This window comes from Macadamia integrifolia, chromosome 3 (assembly GCF_013358625.1).
Source record: "Macadamia integrifolia cultivar HAES 741 chromosome 3, SCU_Mint_v3, whole genome shotgun sequence".
Classification (NCBI taxonomy): domain Eukaryota; kingdom Viridiplantae; phylum Streptophyta; class Magnoliopsida; order Proteales; family Proteaceae; genus Macadamia; species Macadamia integrifolia.
The window spans coordinates 31,936,945-31,959,331 of NC_056559.1; the positions used below are offsets into that span (position 1 = coordinate 31,936,945).

Below are 22,387 nucleotides of genomic sequence, written 5' to 3' on the forward strand. Positions count from 1 at the left end.
GAAAAATAAGAACAAACAATGTATATAGGTTTATGAGGTTTGACACGATTGCCTACGTTTTTGGTGGGATGAAATTTTGTCTCACTAACAATGGAGAATATGGTTATAATGCTCGTCTTTACACCTTTCAGAATTGCTTACAGAGAAAGTAATTTTTCTACATAAAGATTCAGATTAATTATCGTGCTGTCAACAGAACTTGCACCAATACTTTGTGTTAAACTGTGACAGTATACAAGACATCACACACTAATAGATCCAATGGTGCTTTGCTCTTTGATGATAGTGGTGGTGGCTGAATTTGGCCTTCTCCGGCCAAAAGGCCTCATTTGTTTCACCAGAGTTTTGGAGGTGATGGTATAAGCAAAGCTGGAAATATGAAAAATGATACCTCAAGCATAGTTTATTAAATTTTGGTATTTCAAACATATCTTCTCTTATGTGTGAAGCCTTTTAAATGAAATATTTAGAGGAAAAAAAACTGAAAAATAACGAGAATTTATATTTAAAATTCTGAAAATAAAAACCTAAAAAAAAAAAGAACGTGGTGAGAGCAACTCCACTCTCTAGTGGGGCATTGGGCCTGCCATTCTTCACGAGACGATATGTAAGACAACAATGTATTCTGAGACGATAAAAACAACTTAACCTAGAATGCATAATAAATACATTATCTTATTCTTAAGAGTTATCAGTATCTCATGCATTTTATTTTTTTAATACATATTTGAATGACAAGATTTTACTACCGATCAGAAAAAATGTGTGTCATACCCTTTTTTTATTGAAATATAAGTTTTATATTCACATGACTAAAAAACAAGGTTATTTGTGCACAACTGCTTTCAGAAATCAAAAGCTTCGTATGGGGTGGGTTTGGGTATTTTAAAGTCCCTTTATTCCCATTGAAGGATTTCAAGTGCGACCGTGCAGCCAGCATCCCTTTGCTTAAACCATTATTATTATTATTTTGGTAGTTGCCTAAATTATTGAACATTTTAAAGTTTTTTATTTTATGGAATAACATCCTACAGGTTATCAATGCCAAACTCCTATATTTAATCTACCTATCTACCGACCTCATATGTAGCATGTACACAACAGTGTGTGTGTGTTGGGGGGGGGGGTTGTCTCTTACCCTGCACCAATCACAATGAATTCCCTGAATTGTTTTCGTCCAATAAGGACCACTAGAAACCCTAGAACATTCGATTGGAGCATTAAATTACATAATGACAAATGCCAACGTAGATTGTGGAAGTAATTCCAATAAAAAAGGACCAAAGAAGATTCTCTTTCCCTTCATGGCAATTTTCTATCAAAATCAGAAATAATAATAAAATAAAACATTCACATCATTTCTCTCTCTTTCCTAACACACTTTGACATTATCTCTCTTCTCTGATATGTGAGATCCCTATGGATGATTCTATTTCCAGTTCCCTGATTAGTGTGACATCTAGGTGGGAAACTCTCCCATAAAAAAAGGCATAAAAAATCCTTATTGTCAAAGACTGACTCTCACGACAGCAATCAGGGATGGATAGTTCCAACTACAACAGCAGATGCAACGCCTTTCTGTTTCCATACTATCAGTACAGAAAAGACCCAACCAGAACCAACAAGAGCTCCAACTATTCCCGTCACTCTGACTTTGCAACTTCTCTCTTATTTAATAACTGAAAGAACTGCCAAATCAAAACCAAGAAAAATCTGCAGAGGCAACAGGTACTCACTAAATGGAAGGAGAACAAAAGAAACAAGACCCTGAAAGTAACTCTCCTCACCAACCATTGCTCCAAACAGGCCCAAGACTCCCCTCTAATCCTTTAGCCATCGTTGGAGCTAAGGTCTCTCACCTGGAGAGCTTGGACTACGAGTAAGAACTCATTCACTGCTATCTCTTATAGTCTCTGGATAATCATAAACAAAAATTTAGCAACTGGGTTTGTTTCTTCTCATCTCACTGGTTGTGACATTTATTTTCTGATACAGAATCAATGAAAGTGATCTCTTTAAGCACGATTGGAGGAGCAGATCCACAGTGCAGGTATTCCAATATATTTTCTTGAAATGGATGTTGGCCTTTCTTATTGGGCTTCTGACTGGTATTATCGCCACCGTCATCAATGTTGCCGTTGAGAACATTGTTGGATTCAAGATTCTTGCGGTGGATAACTTAGTCAGGGAAAGAAGGTTGACCTATCTTTCTCTTCTGTTTCTCCAGTTGCCATTTCCTTATAACCAATTTGAGATTTTCCTTGTTACCAAAGCTTTGTTCCGAATCCTCCAATTTCAAGGTCGTATTTTGCTGGTGCAGATATGTCATGGGGTTCATCTATTTCACAGGAGCTAATCTGGCTCTCACCATGGTTGTTGCTATTCTGTGTTTGGTGTTTGCACCGACAGCAGCTGGACCAGGCATACCTGAGGTAAAAGCTTATCTAAATGGCGTCAATACTCCAAAAATGTTTGGCGCTTCGACACTTATAGTCAAGGTGGGTAGCTCTTTCAATCAGCAAAGCAGTCTTGAATAGGGAAAAAGATCTCTACTGGGTGTTGTCAATCCAATAAAAATACTAGCAAGACCAAATTAACCAGATGAATTTCAGTTTTAAGCTACTACGAATTTAATCACAATCTACCACAAAAAAAAAAAGAAAAAAAGAACTTAATCGCAAAATAAAGAGCTCTAATTCACTGAACCATATCTATATGGGTATCACAGCGTCCTCATTATTATTTACTTGATTGCATGGGTTCATTATAGTGTAATTCGATAAACTTGAACTCATTCTCACCACCAGGTATTGATTTAAAATACTGTCAAAACATTAAGTGACAACTATATGACAATTTCTATACAAAACGGGATTCAACTCTACAGAAGTTCTAAAGAGAAAACCTTTCCCTTCGCAGATCATTGGAACCATCGGTGCTGTGTCTTCTGGATTGGATCTAGGAAGGGAAGGACCACTGGTGCACATTGGCTCCTGCGTAGCTTACTTGTTTGCCCCAGTTGAAACTGACAATCACCGCCTCAAATACCGCTGGCTGCGCTACTTCAATAATGACAGAGACCGCAGGGATCTCATCACCTGTGGGGCTGCTTCAGGTGTCTCTGCTGCTTTCCGGGCCCCCATAGGTGGCGTCCTGTTCGCTCTTGAAGAAGCCACAACATGGTGGAGAAATGCCCTTCTCTGGAGAACTTTCTTTAGCACAGCTGTGGTGGTGGTTGTACTTAGATCATTCATACAGTATTGCCACTCCGGGCAATGTGGGTTGTTCGGGGAAGGAGGTCTCATCATGTATGACGTGAGCTCCGTTACTGTAAGGTACCAAGCAGTAGATATGATCCCTGTAGCTCTAATTGGTGTTATTGGTGGAGTCTTGGGAGGCCTGTATAATTTCCTTCTGCACAAGGTCCTCAGGCTCTACACTCTCATTAACATGTAAGCAAGCTATTTCTATTTCCCCTTGAGGTTCACCACTCTCTCAAGTATTTCTTTTTTACAGGTATGATAGCTGATATGGTCAATCCTCTGGTTTCATGCAGGAAAGGTAGAACTCACGGGCTCCTCCTCACTCTGTCTGTGTCTGTCTTTACTTCTGCGTGCCTTTACTGCCTCCCTTTCCTTGCCAGTTGCAGGCCCTGTGATCCTTCCCTTCCTCATGCTGTATGCCCAACCACCGGCCGAACTGGCAATTTCAAGCAATTCAACTGCCCTACAGGCTATTACAACGACCTGGCCAGTCTCCTCCATTCTACCAATGATGATGCTGTTCGGAACATCTTCTCCACATCCACCCCTTCTGAATTCAACGCCTTCTCCCTACTAATATTCTTTGCTCTTTACTGTATCTTGGGCCTCATCACCTTGGGCATCGCTGTCCCGTCTGGACTTTTCCTACCAATCATTCTCATGGGTTCAGCCTATGGCCGCCTATTGGGTCTTGTCATGGGGCCCTACACCAGCATCGACCAGGGGCTCTATGCTGTCCTTGGTGCTGCTTCCCTCATGGCTGGCTCCATGAGGATGACTGTCTCTGTTTGTGTCATCTTCCTTGAGCTCACCAACAATCTCCTCCTGCTGCCAATAACCATGCTTGTCCTACTCATTGCCAAAACTGTTGCGGACAGCTTCAACCCAAGCATCTACGAGATCATGCTGGACATGAAAGGCCTACCTTTCTTGAAGGCCCACCCTGAAACATGGATGAGAAACCTTACTGTAGCTGAGCTAGCTGATGCAAAGCAACCTTTAATCACTCTTCATGGTGTGGAAAAGGTGGGCCGCATTATCGAGGTCCTGCAAAACACTACACACAATGGCTTCCCTGTTGTTGATGGAGGAGTGACGGCACCAGAAAGGCTGCTCACTAGAGCAACAGAACTACATGGACTGATTCTAAGAAGGCACCTTGTTTCAGTGATAAATAAGAAATGGTTCCTGACAGAGAGGAGGAGAACAGAGGAGTGGGAAGCTAGGGAGAAATTTACCTCATTTGACTTGGCAGAGAGTACGAAGATCGAGGTGACTGTAACAGATGAAGAAATGGAGATGTATGTAGATTTGCATCCTTTCACCAACACCACCCCATACACAGTTGTGGAGAACATGTCAGTTGCCAAGGCTGTGGTGCTATTCCGGCAGGTTGGGCTCCGCCATTTGCTGATTGTACCAAAGTATCAAGCAGCTGGGGTGAGTTGGTCAAACATTTCACTTCTCCTCCCCCCACCTTCCTGAAATTCATAAACAGTTTTTGGGCAAGTATTTCTTTCCGTGGTTTGATATTACGGATAGGAGTTTATGTCGTATGCCTTTCGAGTAACAAGTCTCAATAAGCATTTAAGCATTTGTGACTTATCCCACAGAAGAAGCATTTAGTTTGGCATTTATGAAAATCAAAATCAAGAAAATCATTTCTTGAAAAGATTAGAGCTGATGGGTACTTCTGGGTGTTGAATTTTGTAGGTGTCTCCTGTGGTGGGGATCTTGACCAGACAAGATTTGAGGAGCCACAACATTTTGAGTGCCTTCCCTCACCTAGAAAAAAGCAAAGGAAGAGAAAGGAGGATGTAAACCGGCTTTAAACAACATAGTGAACATAATCATCTCATTCTTGTAACCTGGATATTCAGTTCCGTGCATTCGGTCATCCTTCCCAAGGAATAAGAAAACAACCTCAAGAGGGCTTTTCCATTTTTTGTTTCACTTTTTTTCTTTTGTACATGATAAGTCAAGAATAAGCAAATTACATTTTCATCCGAAAGGATGGCTTCCATGGTCTTTCACTCTTTCCAGTTTATATCTTAGGTATCTTGTAGTGATTTCTTCTTCTTCTTCTTCTTCTTCTTCTTTGTCTTTCCCGTTTTCTTCTTCTTGAGGCCGACCCCTGCTTCCCGCTTGAACACTGCCAAGATTTCGATGCTGCATCCAGAGTTCATTCCATAATTAAGATTCAAGGGAAGCAGAGAGAATAGCATATTTTACATCCAATGTCTCAGAATAAAGCTGCAACAAGGTACTTCTACTCCTTCAAATCACCAAAAAAAGGTGTTTAAGCTTGTAATCAGACTTTGTCCATTGAGAATCCTGAATGTATATGATATGGACAGCTCTGACCCTTGTTAGCTAACTTCAAGCAGCTCACATCTTACACAAAGCCTTAAGAATGGCATCACTGACGACAAATATAAATTGAAATGATCAATAGTTGGGTTTAAGAGTTAACACCCCCCTGTTATCACTAGGTATCAATCCATTCGAGAAAATTAAATTCGATAGCATCGACATTGCAACCTTCGGAGAGCATTTTTATAGCAATGCAGGGGTTAGCTAGTAAGAACCGGCAAACAAAGACAAAACCATGTGACATTTCCATGCTGCAGAGCTTAGAATTTGTACAAGGGATAAAATGAAGACCTCAACACACAGGCATCTAGCGAAAAGCTATATGCACTTGAAGACCTAATGGTACATGATGCTGTTGTTTTCTACTTTTTTTTTTTTTGGTTGGGGGAGGGGGGGGGTTTGGAGTTGGGGGCAGGTAATGTGGTGGGGTGGGTAGGATGAACCAGGCTAAACATCTCCCTTACAATTTACAAAGATCCCAAGCAAACCCAAATCAAAAGGTCAACAAAAGTCAACCTCATCAGATGAAGGCTAAACTTTAACAATCACTCATCCTCAGACTACAGGAGTAATCTAAGGGTCAGATTAAGAGCAATTAATGAATAGTCAAATATGAAACACACATTCAGGAAATTGGAGAATTTTAATTACTCAAAATCAGAGAATCAAATCTACCTAGAATCGTGGCCAAGTGTCCCTCTTGGTTGGCTAAATCAAAATCCCCAAAATAAACTAATGGCTGGATTTAAAGTAAGACAAGAATCAGATCTGGTTCAGAAAATAGGCAGAATCAGGAGAAAAATAATTAAATCAGATCAACGCCAATACTTAATAGAAGATGCCTCTTGAGAGGGACTTCGAAGCCCCAAAAAGTAGGGAGAAATCTGATGGATAGATTCCTCACTACCAAGGAATCTCAATTCTGATCAAAAGGATAAAAAAACAGAGCAGACACTAGGTCACTTTGAGAGGGCTTTGACTGTGATATGATTATCAGTATGAAAAATAGGTAATCAGCTAATAAAAGATATGATAATCTTACTTAATTTCAGATTAAATAGTCAACAGCACATTTGAACAAGAACAGATTGCGAAACGCGTACTTGAATGAGAGAAGACAGAGTAAAGAAGAAGGATTGATAACTATGGCTTCCCATCAAGAAGAAGGAACATAGACTCACTGCCCTCCAGGATCTCTCACCCTCTACTGAATCACACAGTACTCCATCAAAAAATAATAATAAAAGGAAACCTACTCACTTAAGGAGAGTGAATTCAAAGCCTATTAAACAACTTATAATATATATATATATATATATAAACCTAATCCGTATGCCTGCCTTGTACCCTTTTTTTAGGCCCATCATCATAGGTGTTCACCATAATGTTGCTTGGATTTTTCTTTTAAACAAAGTAGAAAACTGCTTGCATTGATAAATATGATTTAAACTCCAAAGAACCCATTGGTTGTTGAAAATTTCATACCATAAGAATATACCTTGACTTTCATCCAATACCATAGATGCATCACAGCCTAGGATTATGGATTTTGTTAGGTTGAACTACAAGGAAAGGTTCAGGGGAATAGGGTAGTGTTGAATAGGGAAAGAATAACAAAAGCCACCGTTTTGGAACTGTGAACGGTGTCCATGAACAGTAACGGAGAATGGTAACTAGAGAACCAAAAGATCAGATAATAAGAGGTTGGGAAGTTGAAGGGGAGAAGAATGGCAGAAAACAGAGTATTAAAAAAAATAATAATAATAAAATAAAAAACAATGGGGGCAAGGAGAACATATTAGAAAAGATGTTGATGGGGACATCAAGGTGTACAGCCGAAGGAAGAAGAAGACCCAACCACACATTCTTTCTTTGTGGTAAGAGGATTAGAAAAAACAAGAAAGAAGAAGAAAGAAGAAGAAGAAAAAGGAGGAAGAAAGGGAGGCTCGATCCAGCCTTTCCAGCGCTGGATCAAGTCGCTCTCTCTTTCCAGATTTCATCCAGATCTTGTGGACCCCACTGCTGATGTGTAAATTTAGTAGTTTTATTTCCTAATATCTTGTTTAGTTAGGCTTTTGAGTTACCTAGGAAACTACTTTATTTCTTATTGTTTTTTTTTTTTTTTTGAAACTTCTTTATTCTGAGATTATTTCCCAGGATTAACCTTTCTTTTTTTTTAGTAACTAGTTCATTACTTATGTAAGGCCATTGGCCACAATGGGAGTTAGTTAATGAATATTTTGACTGCAAAAGACAGCCCCCAAACCCCCCACGATTTCTCTCTCGCTACCCCCCCTCTCTTTCTCTCTTTCTCTCTTTCTCTCTCTCGGTTCTCTCTTCTCTCACCTCCCTCCCTCTCCATTCTTCTATCTTTCACTGTATCTGTTCCTTGTTAGTGTCATGACTGCTGCAGTTGCTGGTTACCACTGGTTGAAGATCGTCTCAGTTGCAAAGGCTCCATCGGAATGCTGCTGAACACTATTTTTTTTTGAAAATCTTGGTTACTTTCTTTTATTCTCAGATCTGGGCAGCAGGTAAGTAGAGATTGAACCTTTCCATTTCCCTATTGTTCCCTCATTATTTACTCTATCATCTTCCATTAAAACCCTCCCCTTTTTAGCCTATTGTTTGACCTTTATTTGCACCACTGTTTTACCTTAGATATTACTGATTTTCTTATAACAAGTACGACTGATTTTGGAGCATATAACATAGTATTTTTATCTATCTTTGGTGCTTAATAGGCTAGTGTCATAACCTAATTTTGCTTGCTGCTATGCTCCCTACCCCATGTTCCCCCTTGACGCTTGAGTGAGTTCACGTGTTTTTCTTCCTAGACCATTATTGCTCATTGTTACATTGCTCATTAATCCCACTATATTTTGCATGTTAATCTTGTTTGCTCAATTTCCCTTATCCTGTCCAACCCAAGTCCCTTGAGTTTACCCTACCTAGTTAGTTAATCCTGTAGGGAACCTAGTCATCTAGGAATCCCCTACATTAGATGCCTTCAGCCACAGCTGACAATTCATAAGCAGTCAAACCATTTAAGAGAATCAAGGTTAAAATTTTCGGCTTTTAGTAGGATTTCGACCCTGACAAAACCTAAGCAATTCAGAAAATAGCCAAAATCCCAATGAAATTTGGTCCATTTCGGTGACCAAAAGTAGAATTTTACCCTGAAACTTCAGGGAGTGCCTATTAAAGCATGTTTACATATGTTTGAATCATTAGATTGGAAGAAAAGAAAAAAAACAACCATAGTGGTAGTTTAGCTTCAAACCCTATGACATATGTGACGGTTGTGACCATGTCATCCTTTGCCTGAAGTATCTCTCAAAGTCCATTACAGCAGCTCTATGGGTGGAAATTTTGACCAAAATAGGCTTCAAATCCACCCAAATGTTAGAGTGGATGCTCCACAGTTGACTACCAAAACCCGATTCAGCAGCAAAATGAAGGATTTTTCCAAAAGAGGTTTTCCAACAGTTCTGGAGCTCTTAGGCGAGGGGGGGAATGGTCGAAATTTCGACGAAATGAGTAAAAAATTTCCTGAAATCTGTAATGCCCATTGACTAGCATATTGCAATAGTGCAATTTAACCGTTGTGCCTCAAGCTCGCCCACTAAACAAATAAGACGTTAACTCCCAAAAACGTGGATGCTGAGTATTCTACCAATAAGGCTTCATATTCCAGACTATTAAAAAATAAAATCCAAGTTTAACATATCACAATAACTACTCATGGAAATGCTCCAGGATCAACTCTAGATGCTTTATGTGGTAGGCAATCAACAACAGGGTTTTCCAGCTAAATAATGGCACACTGAACTTATTTTTCCCTTTCAACATGTATCATTTCTTTAAGTATGGGGACTCCGTCAAGTAAATCTTTAATCATATGACACTATGATACACTTATGCTCGAACAAATGATTTTTTCTATAACGTGTTGAATCATGTTCAGATCCCTCTTAATGATTGTTAACTAACGGTTTACTAACCGAGTTATCTGACAGGGGAGGTATGTGGGATTTTTTAAAACATAGGGGAGGGGGGTGGAATAAACGCAAACTACAGGGGAGGGGGATGTAAATCACTCTAAAAATTTTGGTAAAGGCAGAAGGGTAGAATCGTACTTTAACATCCACAACTAACGGTTTACTAACCGAGTTATCTGACAGGGGAGGTATGTGGGATTTTTTTAAACATAGGGGAGGGGGGTGGAATAAACGCAAACTCCAGGGGAGGGGGATGTAAATCACTCTTTTGTTATTAAAGTAAAGCATGCCAAAAATAACTAGCTCAAATCAATTCTGGGTGAAGACAAAGAAAACATTACCTATTGGTGCCTGGAAAGAAATTGAAACCATGTGCTTTTTCCAAATACCATGCCTTAGCAGACAACAAAGACCTGCAATCCTGTTCAACAATATCTGCATTAGCAGCTTAGAAAAAGAGATCAACAGCAACTTCAAACAAAATCAGATATAAATTGATGGGTATTTAGCTACTCTACAAATTGAAATACCTCTTTAAAGCTTTCCCATCCACAGCTTATATAGATAAGAGTTTGAGGCAATGCCTCGCTTTTCTCCCAGATTGTTTTGCTTTCTATCTTGACAGAACCTTCCATTGCACGTAAAATCCATGGCCTCTTCTCATCTTTCGACTTTAAGGAAGAACTGAGGAACCCAATAATGTTACTTAAAATAGTATCAATTTTTTTGCATTTTTATAATGGCCCAGCATGCTTACAAGGTTTATGGCTGCCTGATAAAGATCCCAAATTGAATCTATGAAGCAACTATATAAGGACTAAGGAAACAAATATACCTTTCAGATCTCATTGCTTTATGCATGAAAGATGCAATATTCTGCAATGCATTGACCAAAGTAAGGTCCAACCCTTTTCTAGGAGGATCAACTATGACCACATCTGATCCTTCAAGCCAAGAAAAAGGTTCCTGATACAGTCATAAATGAATCATGAACATAAGCATCAACCTTTCTAAAGAAGATCATGTTTAAGAGATATATGTTCAATAAAAGTTGGACACCAACAGTCGAAGCATCTGCATGGTGCCAGCTGATGCTGCTATCAACAGAACTTGGTAAGCGGCCAACAGTTTTCTCAAAAGACACCTTTGACTCTTTGTTGATCTCTATGCATTTCACAGACCTAAAAACACGATATAGTTATCGTGAGGGGCATATAATCAAGGAAACAAAACATTTGAGTATTCAGAGAACACAATAAAGCCATTATGGTACTTGCTTGCCTGCATTTTCTAGCAACAGCTAATGATAATCCAATTGCACCTGCTCCTGCATACAAATCAGCAACAGATGCTCCATAGGGGACATATTTTTGCAACTTCCCGAGTAGCAAATCAAAAGCCTGCAATTATAAACCTAGTAATACTAAGGTTGAATTTGTACTCTAATAAAGACAAAATTAGAAATGTGATCATCAATTATCAAGTGAAAGACTAGAATAAATTTGTAGATGGCCCACCCAAAAAAAAAAAGAGAGGAAGGTACAACAAACTCAGCCTTAACCCAACTTAATGGAGTGGGCTATATGGATCCATGCAAAACAAAGTAGGGAAAACTGAGGTCCAAACAAGAAATAGGGAATGAAGAGATGCAGAAATGAGGGATGAAAAAAAAAATGAAAGATAAAAGTAAGAGAAAAAAGGCACCGCCCAGCAAGTCAGGAGAATCTCAACTAAATGGGGTCAGCTACATGAATGAATCCTTGCCCTCCAGATGAAGATATTTTGCCCCATCATTTTTCCATTGTCTAATTGTTGTGTTTGAGTGAAAAATGTAGCTTGTTGCATGGTTTACCATCTCTGGTTATCTTTAGCTAGTATCGGAAGTTCTAGACTTTAGCAAGACACATTGCGTAGGACATTATCATACACTACTATTATTACAACAGTCACTATCCCGTTATTTTAGGACTATTAAATGTTACAATATCCGAATTTTATTTCAGATATCAGCAGCATTTGATTATTTAGTCAAAAATGTACATAAACAGGAGTATTTTCGTAAATCATTATTTTTAATTAATCAAATTTTAACTAGATAAATGTCACAGATTAAAAAAATTTACCCCAACATTGATGATTTCGAGTTTCACAGTTGTTTACTCCATAGTTCTCATTTTATTTTAAATCTTAACAATAGCAAATGTGTGAAATCTGCAAATGCTAACTTCCCATAAATATGAAAATACCAAGAATTTGATGGATTAAGCTCGGCAAACCCGTGTATTTGCTTGGCCAAAGCTTGATGGATCTAAAGAAATATCGATTCCTCCAACATGTTCCCAAAAATCTCTTTACTCCATAATTCTCATTTTATTTTAAATCTTAACAATAGCAAATGTGTGAAATCTGCAAATACTAACTACCCATAAATATGAAAATACCAAGAATTTGATGGATTAAGCTCGGCATACCCGTGTATTTGCTTGGCCAAAGCTTGATGGATCTAAAGAAATATCGATTCCTCCAACATGTTCCCAAAAATCTCTTTCTCCTACTAAGTGTCTCCACCTATTTCCAAAAATTATCTGCACGATAAATAAAGATTTGAACCATGACCTTCAAATCACATGACCCAGAACCTCAGGAGCCCCACTGTCACATAAGCTGCCACCACTAAATGACTACAAAAATCAGAAGGAAGCGCTGCATGAAAAGATTTGACAGAATGCCAACTTAAAATTATCCAACAAGATTAACCAAAAATCAAGAGCCTTCTGTGAAGATGACAAAGAATAAAGAGAGAGTGAGGGGGGAGCAAAAAATGAAATAGAACAATATTGAGAAGAAGTTGTGGTTTCACATCTTTGAAAAAGGGTAGTCTATCATGGGGGTGTACTTACCTTCAATACCAAAAGGGTGAGCACATCTGTAATTTAAATAGAAAAAAAAAAGAAAAAAGGGTAAGCACTAGTAGCTCAAATTTTCCATTCTTTGATTAGACACAGAGAGTCCCCATAATCCTGTAGGTGAGACCAAAATACCTTATTCCGCTTTGTTGACATATTTGGTGACACTTAGCTTTTCCATCTAATGGAAGAAATTAATTTCTAACAGATGATCAAGCACAGAGGGGTTGGTTGAATCATTAGTCACTTCTGGATGCATTCCCCCTTTCATAAAGTGCTACCAATTCTTCCTGATGGAGAATTTTTAGGTCTCTTGGATAATGCCAACAACTTATCTACCTAATTGGCATCTGGCCAATAAAATCTTCAGCCTAAAAGGATGAGTTTTGTGGAATGTTCTGGTTTTGTTTTATGTAGAATAGTTCGGGAATATTTCAACCGTCATATCCTAGAGGAAGGAGACCTCTTTTAACCAAATAACTAACCTGTGATGACTTTTCATTTTTGTGACTTCCAAATTTTTGCAATTCAAAGGGATAAGTTTGTTTCCTTATGAAAAAGTAGCATCATCTTTGATGTCTCTCCTCAAGTACAGCCTTGCTGATCTTTGATAGATATGATGCGATCTCTACTTGTTTGATACTTCTATTTGTATATTGTGATTGCATAGATGAATTCTTGTTCTAAAGTTGTTACTCCTCCAACAGGATAGAAGTTTTATCAAAATCTAGGACAGAAGTTTTCAAGTTGAGCTTGAAAGTTTAACTCTAACTTGAAATGTAAGATCATCAATTTTTGGTCTCAGAAAACACATACTGTTACTCTCCCATATGAAAATGACTTTTCTGAAAACCAAATTCCTACAAAAGCTCGGGCAGCTCAAATGCCTGATCATTTAAGGGAATTATGTCAGAAGGAGATTTTTGAACTCCTTGCTAAAGGTCTTATCAGACCTAGTAAATCTCCCTGAAGTTACACTGCCATTTATGTAAATAATAATGCTGAGATTGAAAGAGGTCCACCCAAACTTGTAATTAATTATAAACCTTTAAACAAGGTTCTTAAATGGATTAGGTAGCCTATCCCTAATAAAAATGGATCTTCTCAACAAATTATATGCCTGAAGCATATTTTCTAAGTTCAATCTGAAATCTGGGTACTGACAAATTCAGATAGCAGAAAAAGATAGGTATAAGACAGTCTTTGTTGTCCCATTCGGTCAATACGAATGGAATGTTATGCCTTTCAGTCTTAAAAATGCTCCCTCTAAATATCAAAACATTATGAATCAAATCTTTAATCAATATTCGCAGTTTATAATTGTGTATATTGATGATGTCCTCATTTATTCCTAGGACATTGTGCAACATTGGAAATATCTTAATATTTTCTTCTCTGTTATTCGTCATGCAGGACTAGTTGTCTCAGCTAAGAAAATAAAATTATTTCAAACTAAAGTTCGTTTTTTGGGACACTATATCTCATTTGGTTCGATTATTCCCATTGAACGAGCAATCCAGTTTGCTGATAAATTTCCTGATGAAATAACAGATAAAACTCAACTTCAAAGGTTTCTTGGTAGCCTTAATTACATTGCTGAATTCTACAAGGATTTAGCAAAGAATGCCAAACATTTCTTTAATAGCCTAAAGCAACAGCCTGACCCTTGGACATCTGTACATATTGATGTTGTCCGCAAAATTAAGCTCAGGGCTAAAGAGCTTCCGTGCTTAAACTTAGCACACCCTGATTGTTTTAAAATTGTTCAAACAAATGCATCCGAATTTGGATTCGGAGGAATCTTGAAACAAAAATGTCCTAATCTTCCAAAAAAAGCCTTAGTATGTTTTACTTCAGGCACCTAGAATTCAACACAAAAAAATTATTCTACAATAAAAAAGGAGAGTCTTTCACTTGTTTTGTATATAACTAAATTTGAAAGTGATCTTCTTAATCAACATTTTCTTGTTCGGGTGGATTGTAAAGCGGCTAAAGACGTCCTTGAGAAAGATGTTAAGAATCTGGCCTCCAAACAGATCTTTGCTCAATGGCAGTCACTTCTTTCTGTTTTTTATTTTAATATTGAATTTATTAAAGGAGATACTAACAGTTTATCTGATTTTCCAACACGAGAATTCTTGTAGGGCTCCTAAGTAAAAGGTTATTATCCCTGCCTCTCCTAATAAAGAGGTTGCCTCCTCTTCTTCTAGGCAACTTTAAGAAGAACCCACTCCTATTTCTTCTCAGTCTCCCGCAACAATGTTAAATAAGGCTTTTAATAATTTTCCCTTCATATAAACCAATTTTATCCCAGTTATTCCCATTGAAAACATCCACCTTCGTCACACCCCATTAGAACTTGCCACCATTTATCTTCGCGACCATCTCTATCCATCTTCTGGTGATAAAACTCGTTATTTCTATAAAAGAATTCTTGAAGAAACTCAGAGTGCTCATATTCAGCACTACTATTGAAGTGCTCATGTTAGGGCTTATTCGAAGCTCAATATATTGAACATCATAAGAGATCGTGAATGGGGACCTTCTCCCTTATTCAAACGAGAATTTCATGATGTTACTGGCCTTAAACTTAAGTCATATGATTATGCTGACTATGTCAAAGCTTGGGACATGATATTCTTATATCAGAATGACCATAAAACCCATTCCTGGTTCATGAAGTTTCGTCTTCAACGCACCTTATTAGGTGTTCCAAACTGGTTTCTACAATGGTTCTTCACATTGGGACCACCTCCTTTGGAATTTCTTCCTTCAGCTCTTCAGCAATCGATTACTAAGTTCAAAGAATTCAATCAACCCTTGGACTCCTGGGCTCTCTTCGTCCAATTTTTCATATTATACGAAGTTCCCTGGATTCTTCAATAGAAGTATCGGATGACTACTGATGAATTTGAAAAATGGAATTATGTTCCCACATTGGAACGACATATTATGGTTAAATGGTGGGATAAATTCGACATTTCACCTTTAATTGGTTCGTGATTTATGCCTAAAAGAAGCATTGGTTCGGATCTACCCCTTGCATCCTCTTCAACAATAGCAACCTAGACGCCATTTTTTAAAATTTTCAACACTGCTAGGTGTCGTCTTCCGTATTTATCGGATGAATAGATCCAAGAGCAAATTATAACTGCTATCGGGTTTAATATTCAACTAGACGATCCAACCCCGTCATCATCCTCCTCTGCATCAACTCTTCCTCTTTCGGATAACAAAAGCCAATTCACTCAGCGGCCTGATCTCTAACGGCCCAATATATATAAAAAAAAAGGGAGGGTGGGAGAAAAGAGGTCTCACTGCACCTTGACCCAATGTCATGCTAATCAGACACGCCATTCTAATTCTTGTCAGATGTGAAGCATCCACATCTAGTGCCATTCAAGTCAGACTGACGTCTTGGCACGCGTCACGCAGCACTATAAGGGTATTATAGCGAGTGTCACGGGTGGACACTTTAATAATTCACGTAACTAAGACTCTTCTGGAAAACAGTGGACCATCCCACGTGGAATGCCAGAGAATCTCATTCGTGGCTTATTTTCAGTCGCACAACTGGACTACACGACAGTATAACTTTCGACTAAAGCTTATCAGCTTCCGACAATTACCTCACACCTTATTAGGTGTACCTAATTTGTGATAAGAACACCTTATCTTTAGCTGTTCAAAAGTCACATCTGGTTGGTTTGATGCCTACTCGACGCCAACTCTATCAAGGCCCATCAATGCATCTCCCAACTAATTTGAAGAAATCTTTGGTGTCTGCAATTTATAAAATGAAGCTCACCATTCTTGGCATGCACCACGAAAAAAGACCACGAAGAATATAATAGTATTTTTTCCTTTGTAAGTAGAGTTTATGAGAATTTTGTTTTCTCTTGAGTGTGTTTGTAAAAAGAGTGAGAAAAGACTGTGTGCTGTGTACAAGTATCTATGTGCAATTCTGTAATTTAAGACCCATATGTAAGTCTTGTCTTCCTTAAGCTTTTATTTTTCTTGTATTATGCTTGCCATTAGAAAGTGTAAAGATCAGCTTGCATTACTAAAAACTTTGCTAGATATTTCTTTTGCTTATATTGAATTTTATTTGTCTTTTTATTCTGAAGATCCAATTTATTTCTCCCAGCTTTTAAACGAAGAAACCATCAATTTTGCTAAAATCAAATCTAGAAAAAGGCAAATTCTTTACCTTCTTGCTTCTCTTACTGCCTAAGTCTGATTATTTCCCGATCTTGTTTCCAAATTTCATTAATAATGATTGTCTCAGTCTTACGAGTTGGGATATCTAAAACACGAGGAGGTTTAAAAAGGACGGATTGGTTGCTTCTGATTTGAGAAGCAGGGGCCTGCCATATTGGCTTTTGGATATGCTCAGTTTTAGCATAAGAGGTAAACGGGGTAGAGGCTTTTAAAGAATCTACCATTGTCTCTATACGATCAGTCTGGCTTCCTATGGACTGAAGACACAAATTAATATAATTGTTTTGTTCAACAATTTGACTAAGATGAGATTCAGTTAATGGAGAGGATGTATAACTTAAAGTTTTGAGAGGAGTAGCCATCAAATTGGTTCCTATCTTTAAAGCCTGAGGAGGAGGATGAACAGATTCAATTTTTATTCCCTCTTTAGTAACATAAGTGGTTGATACCTTCTTAACCTCATTCACCTGTGGAGGGTTAGGTGACTTATCCATAAGGTATATTTTTAACCACTGAAAGAATGGGAGATTTATTTGATGAGTTTCCATATAAGAAACTCATTTCTTATGAAGCTCTTGCTGCTGAAGATTGGAATAATGTTCTTCAAAGATCCGACGTTTTCCAGCATTCTTAGCAGACTTGTATTCTTGAATAAGGAATCGCTTATTGAGGAATCGCTTAATTGATCTGTTGGAGATGAGGACCCATTTTCGAATTTGGGTTCGAGAAGGTTCCCTAAGAGGAGGATCATAAATAGGTTGATTAACATGTGTAGGTGTATGATTTGTACCTTGAAGATTGATTATTCCATCAAATATCTCACTCTAAGCTCGAGATGTGGAAGCACGTGCAAGTGCTTGATAAGTAGAAGACTCAGAGGAAGAAGAAATCACAGAAGAAGTAAATCTACGAGTATTATCGAATCTACGGTCAAAAGTGATCTCGACATCACCAAATGGAAGTTGGGTGATGCAAGATGGAGTAGTCCTGAAAGGTGGCTGGGGTTGAGCCACAAAGGTTAAAGTCCAAGATTCTAGAAAGTTAATTTCTGACCATTTAATACACCGGGGCACAAATATTTGAGACCGACTGGAATTAGCCTGGAAACACACAGTTTGCCCACGAGGATATATAACCTTTGCATTAGTTGCGACGGTAGTCATTACTTTATAATAGATACGATAAATCACAACGAGATTTTGAGTTCTCGGAGCGATATGGTATCCATAGGTTTTTAAAGAAATGACAGTACTACCAAGAATATTAGTATCTGTTAAGGACATAGGAAGATTTGGTCTACACTGAAAATAGAATGGTCCTTCACAGATACTGGTTTCAACAGTACCCATTAGAGATTCATTAAAATTAAGCATTCGGGCATCTCTAACAGCAGCAAAAACCGCACTATTTAACCCTATAAGTGTTTAAGGGTTTTAATGCCACTGGAACTAATCTAATGTGAATAAACTTAAACCCACATTCTTTATGTCCCTGAATTTGAGAACTGGTCAGGAGTTGGATTTGTTCCTGATTAGAGAGAAGAGTATGGGTGTTTTCGTTAGTTTTTATGACATAGTCATTATGAAAAGCAAAAGTTCCTTTATGGTATACCTCAGCTTCATGTATTCTGGAAATGGTATAGTTATTAATAACAGCTTTTAAATTTCTAAAAACCACTTCTTCATAATTATGGACTTGATCATAAGTCCTTCCAGTAGAGCTTGCCTCAGAAGAAGATGATATTCTCAAATTGGACCTAAAGTATGGAGCCATAGTTTAGAGTTTCGAGTTAATAAAGGTTTCGGTCAATATATCCTTCTGTCAATACCACCTACTGTCAATACTATTTCACCTTCAAACGCCTATCCACGGCAACACGGCTGAGTACGACTTGGGTGTAGGTCAATACGATTTAGGTGAAGGTCTATATGACAAGGGTGAAACACTACCAAATCCAAAAGGATGGTCTTTATGACTTTGGCAACTTTCAACTTGGTTCTGATACCATTTGGAAACAGGATCAGGAAATAATCAGACGTAGGCAGCGAGGGAAGCAAGAAGGCAAATAATTACCTTTTCCTAGATTTGATTTTAGCAAAATTGATGGTTTCTTCGTTTAGAAGCTGGGAGAAATAAATTGGATCTTCAAAATGAAAAGATAAATAAAATTCAATATAAATAGAAGAAATATCTAACAGATTTTCTAGTAATGCAAGTTGATCTTTACACTTTCTAATGGCAAGCATAATACATAAAAAATAAAAGCTTAAGGAAAACAAGACTTACATATGGGTCTTGAATTACAGAATTACAAACAGATACTTGTAAACAACAGCACACAGTCTTTTCTCGCTCTTTTTACAAACACACTCAAGAGAAGACAAAACTCTCACAAACTCCTTATAAAGGAAAAAATACTAATATATTCTTCGTGGTCTTTTTTCGTGGTGCCTTCTAAGAATGGTGAGCTTCCTTTTATAAATTGCAGACACCAAAGATTTCTTCAAATTAGTTGGGAGATGCATTGATGGGCCTTGATAGAGTTGGTGCCGAGTAGGCATCAAACCAACTAGATGTGACTTTTGAACAGCTAAAGATAAGGTGTTCTTATCATAAATTAGGTACACCTAATAAGGTGTGAGGTAATTGTCGGAAGCTGATAAGCTTCAGCCGAAAGTTATATTGTCGTGTAGTCCAGTTGTGCAACTAAAAATATGCCACGAATGAGATTCTTTGGCATTCCACGTGGGATGGTCCACTGTTTTCTAGAAGAGTCTTAGTTAGGTGAATTATTAAAGTGTCCACCCGTGACACTCACTATAATATGCTTATAGTGCTACGTGACGCATGCCAAGACGTCAGTCTGACTTGAATGGCACTAGATGTGGATGCTGACATCTGACAAGAATCAGAATGACGTGTCTGATTAGCACGGCACTAGGTCAAGGTGCAGTGAGACCTCTTTTCTCCCCCCCCTTTTTTTTTTATATATACTGGGCCGTTAGAGATCAGGCCGCTGAGTGAATTGGTTTCCGTCATCCGAAAGAGGAAGAGTTGATGCAGAGGAGGATAATGACGGGGTTAGATCGTCGGGTTGAATGTAGAGTTTTATCAAAATCTTACTTTGTTTATCAAGGAAAAACAATATTGCTTATTAATGTCTTGTTCAGCATTCTTTTCTAGCTTTTTTGTTAGTTTCTTGCAGCTCTTAACCATTTTCAACCCACTTTTTAATTTCTGGTATGATCCAGACATCAGTTCATTTGTCACTTGAACAGAATATGATGTTTCAAACAGAAGTAACCAAGACAGAGTGAATCAGATGCCAAACATATGCCAAACAGAAAAAGACAATAGTTTGTAAATGGAGAAAACAGTTCTATATGAAAATACCACAATTTTTACCCATCTTACATTATTAGCTGATGTCTGAAAGTTAACCCAGACAGAGTGAATCAGATGACGATTGCTCCTCGGCCCACCATTTCTCCATAAAAACTGCACCCGACAATTGGAAGTTCGAACATGAACAATTATAATTCCAAAAATAGACAAAAGAGAAATGGAACAGTAAGAAATTATACCCTTACATTTACCAATGCATTTAATTTTTCTGAGCTAGGCGAGTTCTCATTCCTTGAATTCCAGACCAAACTGACCTGGACTTTACCTAGAGAATGAGATAGGATCAGTAAGGTTTGTAACTTTGTATGCTCCCTTATTATTCCCCCCCCCCCCATGTGAAACAACTGAAAAACTGAAATTCAGGTGTAACTCTCATATAGAACTAGTTTTGGTGCAAATCTAAACCATTTCGGTATCTCTCGGCAGTGGGGAGGGATGTATTGTGTGTTGTCACAGCCATCTGCAGAAAACCATCAAATTCATAGTAGTGAAACAGAATAAATAAATGAAGAAATCATCACTATCATTGAACTTTGTTTGAATAGAGTCACACGTTTTGTTAATTCAATGTAATGAAACCACATTGCTAACCTGCACGTATCGCAATTCACCTGTCCCTTCATCCTCGTTGTACGGCTCAACACCCAACTTCCGAATACCTGATAACATAGAAACCCAATAATTATAGGCATAACGGTTGACAATACTAAAAAATTTAAGAAAATTTAAAACAAAAACTAATTTGGGCAGAAAAGTAGTGAACATGCCTTGCCTTAGAAGTTCAACAGCAATGTTAATGTTAGGATGGTGAGCTGCCGGGACATATAAATACAAAATAAGTATTTCAAAAAACAACCTAAAAAAAAATGAATAATTTAATCAAATTTTAAAAAGGATGACGGTGGGGTAAAGCTTTTTGGTATGAATTCGAGAACTGGTTCAAGAATCTATGAACAGATTCCGCACGATTGTAAATCCTGGCCCAGGGGTAAATTCTCCCCACCCAACACAGAATCCAGATTATCAAATTCAGAAACCAGAATCTCGAATTTTGCAATGATTCATAATCTTATCAGAATCCGAAGCTCTTATCCACAAAATTCATGTAATAAGAGTGTGATTCTGACCTTTGCAGATAGGGATATCAACGACATTATGTGAACCCTCTTGATAAAGTCCAATTAAAGGACTGAAGGACGAACCCCGAACAGCTAGTTTTGCGCGGCATCTCCAACCCCACTATGAGTATGAGAGTGTCAGAAATCACCTAGAAACGATAAAGAATAGAAAATTCGAAACGCAAAGGAATTAAAATGGATGTATAAATCAGCAAGGCGAAGTATATACCAGTCTACAACTATCGAAGGTGAAGTCGGAAACACCGAGTTTCTTGAAGAAATCGGTGGCTTCATCGAGAATGGGCGGACGGTGTAAGTTCCACTCGTGAGTGCAACCCGAGCACCTGCAGATTCAAATAAGTGGAACGTTACTTTCAAACCCAACAACTGAATGAGAAGCGGTTTGGGAGTACAGCTATGATAGGGAGAGAGGAGTGAGTACGATTGGAAGTGAGGGCATTGGAGGGCGCAGGATAATGAGGGCGGTGGTGTTGAAGCTGGAACTGGAACTTGAACTTCATTAGGGCTGGGTGGGAGAGGCTGCTGGAGAGAAGGGGTCGTTGCAGGTGAAGCTTTGGTTCGTACTACGCTCTGGACGAGGCGAGAGGTGGTGATGAAGGAAGGTGAAGGTAGTTGAGCTTGAGTTGAGAAGCCGGAGAAAAGCGTGAGAGACATTCCCTAGCCAGAACTGTTCACCCTTCAGTGGAAACCGCCACTGGCGGAAGCAGATAAAGATAGTATCTCGCATAGCCCCTCCGTGGCTTCCACTCAGGCTTTAAAAGGTGGAATCGGGGATCGGATCGGAAAAGGCCTGAATTGGTCCTATCCAACCGATTCCAAACCACCCACCCCCACCCCGGCCCTTTTCGGTTAGAAAATTCCAAACCATTCTGGGCCTAGGTGAAAATGAGGGGATCGGCCTTGGAATCGGGAATCAAGGAACCGATAATCGGCATGAGAATCAATTCAATCCAACTGAAAGATGAAGAAAATGATAAAGAATTGTTCAATCTGGCTATGATTATGTTTTATAGACCTTCACATTGAACTACTCACATCTGATGTAGGATCATTTTTTACATGTTGAACTCAAAAAATGC

General features: G+C 38.3%; 2 protein-coding genes across 6 annotated transcripts; one reads left to right on the plus strand and one right to left on the minus strand.

Moving 5' to 3' along the window:
- The first annotated feature begins 90 nt into the window (after positions 1-90).
- LOC122074368 (chloride channel protein CLC-b-like) lies at positions 91-5,084 on the plus strand. The gene is given in 7 exon segments (XM_042639191.1): positions 91-148; positions 1,687-1,879; positions 1,996-2,196; positions 2,321-2,498; positions 2,920-3,452; positions 3,557-4,703; positions 4,977-5,084. Coding segments are annotated over 7 exon segments (2,418 nt in total).
- Positions 3,929-22,027, minus strand: LOC122073579 (uncharacterized RNA methyltransferase pc1998). 5 transcript variants are annotated; one of them, XR_006138832.1, is made up of 17 exons: positions 21,730-22,027; positions 21,517-21,631; positions 21,297-21,408; positions 20,937-20,981; positions 20,761-20,828; positions 20,575-20,629; positions 20,349-20,434; positions 20,179-20,262; positions 12,109-12,222; positions 10,919-11,037; positions 10,701-10,818; positions 10,473-10,603; positions 10,168-10,321; positions 9,979-10,058; positions 5,261-5,432; positions 4,955-5,048; positions 3,929-4,744 (listed from the first exon to the last, which is right to left on the minus strand). XR_006138832.1 is itself a non-coding variant. In XM_042638174.1 (16 exons), the coding sequence occupies exons 1-16, from the start codon at positions 21,960-21,962 to the stop codon at positions 5,315-5,317; spliced, it is 1,632 nt and encodes a 543-aa protein (XP_042494108.1). In that variant the 5' UTR covers positions 21,963-22,027; the 3' UTR covers positions 5,091-5,314. The 5 variants fall into 5 exon arrangements, 3 of the variants coding, with proteins under 3 accessions (XP_042494108.1, XP_042494109.1, XP_042494107.1); XR_006138831.1 differs by having other exon boundaries at positions 4,726-5,048; XM_042638174.1 differs by lacking the exons at positions 3,929-4,744; positions 4,955-5,048 and adding an exon at positions 11,914-11,984 and having other exon boundaries at positions 5,091-5,432; positions 12,180-12,222.
- Between the last annotated feature and the right edge of the window lie 360 nt (positions 22,028-22,387).